Source organism: Amblyomma mixtum, chromosome 9 (assembly GCF_055824585.1).
Source record: "Amblyomma mixtum isolate Tamu chromosome 9, ASM5582458v1, whole genome shotgun sequence".
Classification (NCBI taxonomy): domain Eukaryota; kingdom Metazoa; phylum Arthropoda; class Arachnida; order Ixodida; family Ixodidae; genus Amblyomma; species Amblyomma mixtum.
The window spans coordinates 73,505,133-73,517,374 of NC_143020.1; the positions used below are offsets into that span (position 1 = coordinate 73,505,133).

At 46.1% G+C, this 12,242-nt stretch overlaps 1 protein-coding gene across 1 annotated transcript; it reads right to left on the reverse strand.

The window, feature by feature from the left end:
• Positions 1–288: 288 nt before the first annotated feature.
• LOC149329735 (uncharacterized) lies at positions 289–5,537 on the reverse strand. Its single transcript, XM_089560442.1, has 2 exons — positions 3,352–5,537; positions 289–1,648 (listed from the first exon to the last, which is right to left on the reverse strand). Exons 1-2 carry the CDS (start codon positions 3,634–3,636, stop codon positions 563–565), a joined length of 1,371 nt encoding a protein of 456 aa, XP_089416568.1. The 5' UTR covers positions 3,637–5,537; the 3' UTR covers positions 289–562.
• Positions 5,538–12,242: the final 6,705 nt, after the last annotated feature.

Consider the following 12,242-nt stretch of genomic DNA (forward strand, 5'->3'; position numbering starts at 1 on the left):
ACGTCCACTGACATCGCACAGTACGCGGCGTTCAAGAATTTAGCCTCCATCGAAATACGACCGCCGTGGCCGGGATAGAACGCGGGTCTTTCGGGTCAGCAGCCGAGCGCGATAACCACTGAGCCACCTTGGCGGCTCGGCATATAAAGATTGTACTTCGTAAATAAATTGCAAATGAGGCCAAGGCTTTTTTTTTCGTAGAAAATGGATATAATCAGAAAAAGACGCAATATACGGTTAATATCGTTTTCCGAAGATGTTTCGAGAAATACCGCGCATTCGCAGCCAGACAGAAAATAACATTTGTTTATTTAGTTATTTTTACATTTCACAGTGGGAGACATATCTGAGGGTCAGAAATAGAACAAAATTAGGAGCTATTTTTGTGCAGTGTTTCTAATCAGAGCTGTTTCGAAAGGAGTCTGCATATCAGTGTTTTCAGAGGAATTTCTTACTAACGTCAAGTTAGTCCATAAAGAGCTGAAGAAAGAAATGGAGCATGCAAGGGCGTTCAAAGACACAAAGTTGTAAGGGATGGACGGTGTCCGCGCTCAAGTTTGGTTCAAGGCAGCAATTCGAACTTTATCCGAAGCTGATCGTTATCTACGTACCCGTCACGGATGAGATCTTGGAGTTGAATGTGACAAAAATTGAAACAAGTCTCGTTGCTTGATGTCGTTGCCTTTTGATTGCATAGACGAAATGGAATTGGTTCAATTCCCGGCACAATGTCTTTCCTTCCTCTCGGATGAATTACGCTCATCCTGACTTTGGGCTTGAAAGGCCACTGGATTTTGTCGTCCATGTCGCCCTTGTGCAGGGTGTACTTCAACTGCAGCACTACAGATGCACTGAAACGCCAGAACAAGACTCCAGGAGAGATGCAGTAGCCGCGAAGGTACACCTTCTCGCTGTAATAGTCAAACATGCCTTTCTGCACCACCTCGTCTTTAAGCGATTTCACTCCATTTACAAAAAATTCGCAGTGCGTCTTTTGTAGTGCACTCAGTCGATGCGCATTGAGAACGGGTTGCAACGCTTTTTGTACGGTGTCCTGCAATTCAGCCTTGATTTGTTCAATACTAGCTGAAATCTGCGACATTAAGTCGTCTCGAGTTCCGCTCATTTTATCGTTGAATTTTTTTTCTGCGCTTTTTATGGTTTTCAAACAAGTGTTAACTGTATCGCTGCATGTCGCAATGCATTGTTTCAGTTCAGGGTTGGACGACGCCATTTCGTCATGGGTCTGTCTTGTCAAAGACGTTAGTTCTTGACGCAGTGTCTCCTTGAGTGTGTTTATGCCATGAGAGATTTCGCTTAATCGGTCCCCATGCGTGCTGATATCGACAGCCATCGGCCTCAGATATGCTGTGATTTCACCCGCCTGCCTTTCGAAGGCTCCTCTGAAAGAAGTCAACGATGCTGCCTCCTCCGCGTGAACGGGTGGAACTTTGGTTTCGGGTGCGACAGGCGTCAAAGTGTTACAAGAGGCCGACCGGAGATGCGTGCACACGTCTCTGCAAAGAACGGTGGCCGAGCACTTGGGACAACGGACGGAGTGGTGTTCACATTCCAGCTGGAAATGCCGGACGATCCCTGAAGCAGCGGTGGCATACTCGCAGCCACTACCTTCATTCCAGCACTTGACCTGCAAGGATGCAAAATCAGCCACCTTGAGATATGTTGCGACTATGTGGCGAGGGAGTAGTGACGTTCTCTAGGGTGAGTCAAAAATAACCGCTCGGTTGTGGGGCTTTGATGGCTGTGGAATATTTTTCATTATTTTTCCTGTAATTGATTTTGAGAAATTAAACGTTGGTCGTGACCAACATTTACCATTGCAATCACATTTTAAATTTTCTGTGTATACTGAATCTGCATCGTGTACCTTAATCACTATATCGTACGGAAATCACGGACAAAAATATTGTTGTCGTACAGATTAAATAACGTTTGCCTCACCAATCGTCACAAATTTTTGAGAGGATGATAATGTAACCGTGAACTGACACATTTTGTCCGAGAAAGGCGCGTAACTTATCTCGGAGCAGCCCGGCAACAGGCGAGAGGTCCCACTGTTGTGTCCAGCGAAGATTACGACGGCCTGCCCCTGATAGCTTTGGCGACGCTCCAGCACTGAACTCTATAGGCTGCATCGAGGAGCGGAAGGACAACTTCGCAGCGGCGGATTCAGGCACCCGCGGTAGAACGGCATGCGAATTTGAAATCTAAGAGGCGGTTTTTCAGTCGAAGCAAAGCACGATACCCTGCTATGCCTATGCGGCGAAGGTAGAGACATGCAGACGTCGGCCGTACGCGACTGGAACGGAAGGCTCCACCCTAAATTTAATCACATGCTAACCATGAAACACTAAGCACAGGCAGCAGTGCGAGATAACTATGTGTCCGCTTTTGGTTACCGGATTACTTTGGAAACGTGATAAAGTAATGAGATATCTATTAACACATTTTCCCATCGTGGAAAGGTAAATTGGAAAACTTTGGATATTTGTTCGAAATCTCGGTATGGTATCTATTTCCGGAGCAGGCTCAGTGGTTAAACCGAGCTTTAGCTTGTCGATAGGTCTACGGTCGAGGCACAGCCTAAGCTAGAACCGCAATTCCATGCTTCAATCATCATCGAGACTTCCGAGTTTACGACGAAAAGTTCGATACCACCGAGTTTCCTCCGGAGCTTTCCAATATGCAGCACTCGAAAGCAGCGGAGACTGAGAAGTTTTCCTATCATTATATAAGGGCCTTGAAGTGCAACATATCTCCCACAGCGGCTCTAGCCCTGCAGTTAGCATAGCCGCGCACATATTTTTGTAGCTGAGATACTGCATAAGGTGGCTAGGATTTCGAATTTTTCGGCTTCTGTGGCATCTATAATTTACGGGTATGGTGTCTGGTTTATGGAGGTTTAACGTCCAAAAGCGTCTGAGGCAATGAGAGACGCCGTACTGAAGGGCTCCCGAAATTAATACCACCTGGGGTTCCTTAACGAGCACTGACATCGCAGAGTACAGGGGTCTTTAGAATTCGCCGCAATGAAAATTCGACGTCCGCGGCCGGTATCGAACCCGCGTCTTTCGGATCAGCGGCCGGGCGCCGTAGCCACTGAGCCACAGCAGCGGCATTATTGTACGGATACCACGCCCGCCCAGCGCAACATTACTCCGATAAAGGGGCTCCGCAAAGATAAGAACATTTTACAGGGCTCTTTCATTGGATTACAGTGTGATTACGTCCACCGATTCATACGAAATGCGTAGGCATGCGGGAAATATTGCGCGGCAGATCGCAAGGCGCAAACGAAAAGCAACAAAGAAAGCGCATTCCCGTAATTACCTCTCTTCTCAGCAGGTCGTCCGCAGTGAAGTCCAACAAACCGACGTCCTCCCTCTCGAAGTGGTTGCCGTCCAGAGGACACTCGTTCGACCCGTCCTGGCTGCACTGCCCGTAGCAACACTCGCACAGCACGTGCATGCAGGGCAGCAACGCGGTCCGCTTTCGCACCAGGCCGCAAGCACTGCATACACGGTTGGCTGGAACAGGCTTGAGGAAAGTCAGGGGCCTCCAGTCGAGCTCTGGGGTGAATCCCACCAGCGTGTACTGTTGGCTTGAGGGAGGCATCGTTCACCACGTATGCGTCCGCTGCGCCGGTCGCATTGGGAACTGCTTTTTCCGCCCCTTCAGAGCGCGCTCTTATCTTCTTCGTGGCGGTCGTCTAGGCGACAATCGCGACCGCACGGGCTGACTCTCCTCGCGAGTGCAGCGGAGCAGCGAAATGCCACGCGTCGAAATGTACCGCCGCTCACTAGAGATCACACGTCGCTAGGATGACTGTAAAAAACTGAGCGCGAAACTTTCATAGAAGCTCATAGATAATAACCCAAACAGCAGAAGTAATCGGCCCAATACTGTAAACGTATTTGCAAAGTCCGGTCCTACAAAGGAACAGAGTGAGACCATCCATCTGCAATATTGGCCGATTACTTGTACTGCTTGGGAAACTAGGCGGTACAGCGGGCGCACACGGGCTCCCAGGCGAATGGAAAGGGAGTGGGCGATGTTTTTGAACGGAAGTGGAAAACTGATGTGTATAATACGTATGGTTTGACTTATTACTGTATGTGACACTTCTTCCCGCGAACTGTGTGTTCACCTTTCGCAGAGTGGCCTGTGTAGATGGCTACCATTTCAGCGTAGGCCAGCTTTTTTCATGGTCAATTGAACTACGTTTTCCGGAAGTAGTATGGACGATAGCAGTTCCATCTCAAAAGGAAAGCTACGCTGTACTCCAGCAAAAAATGCGATCTTTTGTAACCGGTTATCAAGTAATACTTTCCTTAATGCGGCATGTACTATACGAGGGCTCAATGAAAGCTGCTTAATACAACAACTTCAATGCGAGGAGTTTCAGAGCGAGAGCTCGGCTGCTCGGGAAAAACAGGCGGGTGTTCGTTAACGTGCACTGACATCGCTCAGTACATGGGCCTCTGGAATTTCGCCTGCATCGAAATGCGACCACCGCGACCGGGATCGAACCCGTGCGCTTTGGGTCAGCAGCCGCGAGCCCCATAACCGCTGAGCCACCGCGGCGGCTTGTAGGCTTGATCAAGGGATCGCAGGTGGACATATGTGCAAATCATGGGTGAGATCAGCCATTTAATTTCGTGAGTTTGAGGAAAATTGTATTTGAGAAAAGGAAATAACGCAGTAACTGTATCACATATCTCTGTGGACACCCGTCATCGTCGATAAGTCACCCCAGTGGCTGGATGTAACACGGACGGACGGACGGGAGTACGAGCCATTAAATGCTTTCGTCTTAAAAAGCAGCAACGGCGACGAATTCAGTTCTAAGCGAGGGGTCCTGCTTCGAAGGGCGCCGCCATATTTGTCCCCGAGGAATTTTTCCGGCGGCGGCACTCGGTCCTGGACCAATCGGCCTCGCTATTACCGCGCCGCTTTCCGCCCTGGTCGGCCTAAAAAGCGACCGAATCCGCTTCGCTCGCCGTCAGTGGGCAGACGGGGTGAGCTAAACAAAGATGGAGGACGCTCCAGCTTGGCCTTTAAGTGGAACGAGACAGCGTAATCAAGCCCAATTCGCAAGCTGCTATCGGCCCGCTAATCTGTATACCCGCTATCGGCCGCGGGAGCTAATCGGCCCGCCTCCGTAGACGAACGGGATAGCAGCGCCCGATATACAGAAAATTAAAAAAAAAATGGCTGCATACATAAAGAATGTAATGAAAAGGAGTCACTAAAGATTTGAAAACGTATATCTCCTCTGCCCTACAGTTTACATCTGTCGAACAGTTAGCTTCCATGTTTTCAAGTCTCGAACAGATTATATCCACCAGAAGTTCACGTTTCTTATTCCGCGAGTTCTCAGTGCTTACCCCCTAGCAACTTTTCCGGCGATGGAAAGCAGAGGCGACCACAGCTATAAAAGACTTGTACATGATATGCTTCTTCTGCAGCATGCCATGGTACTTGCATGCATTGTTGCGTTGCACTTAAATATATAACAAAGGATTGTACTTTAGATGGTTGGTTTATGGGGTTTAACGTCCCAAAGCGACTAAGGCTATGAGAGACGCCATAGTGGAGGGCTCCGGAAATTTCGACCACCTGGGGTTCTTTAACGTGCACCGTCATCGCACAGTACACGGGCCTCTAGAATTTCTCCTCCAAAGAAATTCAACCGCCGCGGCCAGGATCGAACCCGCGTCTTTCGGGTCAGCAGCCGAGCACCATAACCACTGAGCCACCGCGGAGGCGATTGTACTTTAGAGTTGGTCATTTTGTAAATAGTACTTTCATTCTATTTCGATCTTTTTTATTATCAATCCGCAGATGTCAAATGCTTTTGGATTTGCTGTTATTTCCAAAAAGGGAGCCGGCCTTAGGTGTTCTGTAACGCCGTCTGCTTGCTCCTCGTTCGTTAGCATATGCACTGCAAACCGGAACCAAAACAAAAAGAGAAAAGAAAATCTATGACCTTAATGCTTCTCAACGGACTGTGCGATAAGTTGATGAGCGAATCAAGGAATCATATGCAGCACTTGTTTTCCTCAGTTCTTTTCCTCGATGATCAATCTGGTTCTCCTTACAGGGAGTTCAGAATAACACAGTTCCTTTTACCCTCTATTGACCGCAGATATCACAGGCATGAAATCTAACGTTTCCTTGTCTAACACAACACAGACAACTCATACGCCTGTGAGCTTTCCATGAAGTGCTCCATCCCGATTCACTGCACTACCATTTCATTACTACATCCTCTTATCCCTTTCTTAGTGTAGGTCATCACCACAACTTTGGAAACTTTTTTTTTTTGCCACACGAGCACATTTTTCTATTGTTTTGCACTTCACACATAGAAACAGTCGAATTCCTGAAGCCGTAGCTTCCATACCGCACCCCGCATTCCATCACCAGTCCCTGTTAAGCGTTCTTTCAAGCACCAAGGTTCATGTGCTATATAAGAACAGAGAGGGGAACAATTCTATTCCCCTGGTTAAGTTGATATTTTTAAAGACAGAGTAAAGGCGCTCCATTTTTTGTATTTATATGGGATTTAGCATGGGGTTGGGGTAAATTTGGCATCTTTGTGCACGGAAAATTTCCAATGACAAGAAATAAAATTTCGTGTTACGAAATGGTTTTTATAATACGGGAGTAATTACGCATTAACGTCCATCTCAGCACAGCCATATGGCTACAAAGGAAAGCTATGCAGGTTTCTCAGAAACTTCGTTCTTAAAGAAAAATTCGTCCTGGTCCGCGGTTCGAACCCGGGACCACGGCTTCACCGGAGCAGTCGCTCCGGGTTGGACGTCAATGAGTAATTCTTCCCTTATTACAAATCTACTCCACCTTGGAGGATTCCGCTCAATATTTGACCAAAATGGTTTTTAGAAGAGTGATAATACAGGATGGTTGGTACATGATGACGGAAAAGAAGTAACAGGGTTTTTTGAAGACGGGACTCAGAACGAGACAGCGCAGGTGTCTGTCTCGTTCTCTGTGCCGTCTTCCAACAGAGCTGTTACTTCTTTTCAGTAAACATGGATTTTGTCTGCATTGTTTCTTTCACTAAACAATGAGTGCGCTTTTAACTCCAGCTAACAGACGCCACAATGCCTCTTAGCACTACGGGGCATGGAGTCTGCGTTGGTACAAAAGGTGGCTACCGGACTAAGGTTAATCAGCCTCCAAAGGTGATAAGACGAAGAACTATCGCTCCAACTTTATCGCTAGAGGAAACAAAAACCATCGCCTTCGAAAAATGACTCGCTGTTACGCGAGAGAACAAAGTGGGCACGGAGCTGTTCTGTATTAGTGATAATGATACGTCAAAAACCATGAAAAGTGCCTCGAATAGGAAGAAGTGCTGAGTTCCCAGGAACCAAGAACAAATTGACCTCAAGAATTTTGTTCCACCACACGTGATCTTCGTATAACATAGGAGGAAGAGGAATGCCTCGACCACGACAGGTCACTGCACCGATAACATGGCGAAGTGTAATGCAGTATAATGAAGTAATGCATTGTGAAATAGTGGGCATTTAAAACAATGTATACGCGACACGAAGCCAACTGCGAGTCTTCACGCTGGGACGAGAGCACACTCATCCAAGTAATCACAAAGGATCAGTAATGCGTAGCTTCAAACGGCCGCGATGTCCCCTTGCCCGCCGTGGGCAACACGGGTGATTGTCCAGAAAGAACTCCGGCGTGGAAGACTACCTCGTCCAAAGAATGCCTTCTGTGGGGAGAGCGACGCTGCTGTATTCGTCCGCTAGGGGAGAAAATCCTCGAAGATACAACGTACATAAAAGTAACAACGTACACACTGACAGTCACGGAACCTTCGAGCACCGCCCACCAAAATTTCTGTGCCAGTGGGCAAAGCAGCAGCCGGACGATGCAGCCGCATCTAAACTTCCTGGTCATCTCTGTGCAGGTTAGTGCTAAACGTGCAGTGTGTGAATTTAAGAGTGATTCATTGTGCCTTATTGTGCTGCCTTGCCCACAAGTGTTGTGTGAATGCGTTGCGGGGTGCTTTGAGTCTTTGTGCTTAATTCGTCTCCTCTTGAGTGGAGATGTAGAATTGAATCCTGGCCCCTCGACGCAAGATCAACTGGCCGCTATTCTTGAGAACCAGATAGCTTCAGCGGCAGAAATCAAAGCAATTGGAAAAAAACTTGATGCCCACATTTTGGACACCAACAAATGGTTGAGCTCAATTGAAGCCAGTATTGGATCCCTAGTGCAAACAGCCCAAAAAGTGGAAGAGTGTGAACGGTCAGTTGGTTTGCTTCGTGAGGAAATTGCTGCGACGACACGTAGAATTGATTACCTTGACAGTTACAGCCGTCGGAATAATTTGATTGTATACGGCGTGAAGGAGCAAGAAACAGAGACAACGGAGTCTCTTATGGAGGCAGTATTAACGGGAATCTTCCAAAAAACGCTGGGAGTCAATGTGACCAGTCTCGAGCGAATTCACCGAATTGGGCAGAAAACAGCGGACAAAACAAGGCCAGTGATTTTGAGGCTATATGACTTCTCTGAAAAAGTACTGCTGTTTAGTAATGCGAAGAAGTTAAAAGGCAAAAACGTGTCCTTGTCCGATGACTACACACCTCGAATACGGAAAATAAGGAAGTTGCTATGGTCGACAGTTGATAGTACTACGGAAACAGCTCATCTCAGGCGCGATAAGCTCGTTATCGGGAACGATGTTTACGTGTGGGACGAAGAAAAGAATGAGCGTCGAAAACTCGCCAACTTTGAGGACCAAATCGTAGATGCGTCAAGTGACAACGATGCCGATGTTCCAAAAGTGAATAAACATAGAGGCCGTAAGCAGAAAAAAATCGCCGACATGGCACCGAAGTGACAGCCCACGGATACAAAGTCTATGCGATTGGTGTCATTGAACGCGCGCAGTGTCATTAGCAAAACAACAGATATTGAAGGTTTACTTTACGATCTTGATCCCCATGTTATGTTGTTAACTGAAACATGGTTACATAACGATGTACCGGACAGTGATGTTGTACCACCTTTGTACAAAATATTACGGCGTGACCGGCCGTCTCGTGGGGGAGGAGTGGCTATTATTGTAAAGAACTCCATAAATCTGACACCACTCGATGGCATCCCTGGACATGAGAGCTTGTTCTCCAAGGTAGAAGTTTTTGGTAATACTGTTGTTATCGGTGTTGTGTATCGCCCACCTAACGCGGACATTCTTTTTCTTGAGCAGTTTTGTGACTATGTGCAGCGTTTCAGGGGAGTTCATACAAAGTTGATTATAGGTGGTGATTTCAACTTGCCTCATATTGACTGGCTAAGTATGACAGTATCGGGTGGCGATTTAAAACATTCCAACTTGCTTCTAAGCGTTGCTTTTTCATGTGACCTCACCCAGGTTGTTCGCGCGCCTACACGAATCACACATTTATCGCGGTACACTTTAGATTTGTTGTTCGTTAGTCCTGCTATTTCCTGTACTCATGTTGATGTTATGAGTGGTGTGTCTGACCATGAACTAGTATCGGCAACTTTTCATCTCCAAAGTAGGTCTGAAAGCAATAATTCACCTGTTATTGTTAAAGACTTTAATAGAGCAGATGATGTGAGTATTCTTGACTACCTAGAGACACATTACCGGGGCTTTGAGACCCACGAGGACGTGAATATGTTATGGTCCAGGTTTAAAACAATATGCTTCGAATGTCTGGAACGGTTTGTTCCGAAGAAGCTCAAAAAGAAAAGACATAATCCATGGATTACAAGAGATATTATACATATGAAGCGGAAGCTAAAACGACTCAGGCGAATGCCTTCTCGGCCACTAGCTGTCATTAGAAGCTTACGAAATGAGCTCAGGAATAGGATAAAGCAAGCTAAAGACAACTTCTTTTCCGTTACCCTCGGAAACTTTCTCCAACAGGCACCGGCAAAATTTTGGAGATTTATAAATGACAACAGGTCAAATGAAATTTCTTTATGTGTTAATGGCATACAAATTACAGATTCTAGATGTGTAGCCAATGAATTTAACAAGTATTTCCACTCAGTGTTCGCGCCTAAAGACCAGAGCATTGGTTTTGCACCCGAGGAGTTCCAGTCGACAATGCGCGACGTAGTTGTGACTCGAGAAGGTATTTTTAATTTACTCTTAAACTTGGACGTGAAAAAAGCAGTGGGGCCAGACAATATTCCTACAGCATTTCTGCACCGTTACGCAGAGTGGATATCGCACTACTTGCACGCAATCTTTACTGCTTCGTTGTCAAGCTCAGCACTGCCTGCCGACTGGAAAAACGCGCGTGTTGTCCCTATTTTCAAATCCAGTGATCGTAAAACGGTATCCAATTACCGCCCCATTTCCTTAACTTCAGTTAGTTCGAAGCTATTGGAACACATAATTTGCAGAGAACTAGTTCAATATTTGGAAGAAAACCGCTTATTGTCAGATGCCCAGCATGGGTTTCGGCGCGGGCTCTCCACCATCACACAGTTGATTACTACCTGCCATGACTTTTTTCTTGCAATTAATGACAGAGGTCAAATCGATGCAGTGTTCCTGGACTTTGCCAAGGCGTTTGATAAGGTGCCACACAATAAACTGATACAAAAGCTTTATAACTTTGGAATAAACAGAATACTTATTGACTTTATAAAAGCCTATCTTGACAACCGCGCACAGTATGTTAACGTAAATAATAGTTCTTCAGATAGCCTTCCAGTGACATCAGGTGTACCCCAGGGGTCTGTCCTGGGCCCGGTTTTGTTCCTTATTTATATCAATGATATTGTTACCGAGATAGACCCTGGAATAGTAGTTGAACTTTTAACGGACGATTGTGTTGTGTACACAACGGTCAGGTCACCACACGATCAAGAACTCCTGAACGCGAATCTTGGCAATATTTACACCTGGTGCGAAAAGTGGGAAATGGCTCTGAACATAAAAAAATGCTCTGTTCTTCGTGTCTCAAACAAGAAGCAAACATTAGCTCACACATACAATATTGGCGGGGATGTAATTAACGAAGTATCAGCTGTAAAATATCTAGGAGTCACAATAACATCAACTTTAACCTGGAACAAACATACTGACAACATATGTTGTACCGCACGTAAGGCCTTATGGGGGATTCGAAGAAAATTGGCGACAGCCCCAACAGAGGTGAAGCTCACTGCATACAAATCCTTGGTTAGACCGATTTTGGAGTATGCGTCATGCATATGGGACCCCTACACCAAGACAAATATAGATAAGTTGGAAAAGGTACAGAGAATGGCCGTCCGTTTTATTTGCAACCGCTACAGACGAACAGATAGCGTAACACACATGATTAATCTCTTGGATCTTCAGACCCTCAAATCGAGACGCACAGAATACAGGCTTAAGTTCTTGCACCTCCTGTACAATAATAAGACAAAAATAAACAAGACTCTCTACCTTACCCCTGCACCTCGAGCTAACACACGGTCTAACCACGGGAAAATCTTAAAAGAATACCAGGCTTGCATCGATTCAATTAAATATTCCTATTTTCCTACTACTGTGTCCGACTGGAATAAGCTGCCTCAGAATGTTCTCGATTCTCCTGACGAAGTGGAATTCATTGCTGCGTTGGTTTGAATGTATGACTTTTTTCTTTGACTTCATTTTGTATTTTTGGTATTATTCATGTGTTTTTTTGGTATTATTCATGTATTTTTGGTATAATTCATGTGTTTCCCACTCCTGCTTGGACTCCAGAAGGAGTCTGCAGTATTCCTAAATAAATAAATAATAAATAATAAATAAAAGCTCAGATGAAGCTGCTGTACTTTGGCAGACTTGCGCTGATCCTGACTGAATCAACTCATGTTATACGGAAATAAAAACAAACAAACTGTGTGCCTTTTATATCATTCGGCACCTCTTAACTGTTTCTAATTAAGGCGTCAACCTGCCGCGGTGGCTCAGTGGCTATGGTGCTCGGCTGCTGGCTCAAAAGACGCGGGTTCGATCCCGGCCGCGGCGGCTAGAATTTCTTTGGAGGAGAAATTCTAGAGGCCCGTGTGCTGTGCGATGTCAGTGCACGTTAAAGAACCCCAGGTGGTCGAAATTTTCGGAGCCCTCCACTACGGCGTCTCTCATAGCCTTAGTCGCTTTGGGACGTTAAACCCCACAAAACCAAACCAAATTAAGGCGTCAAAGC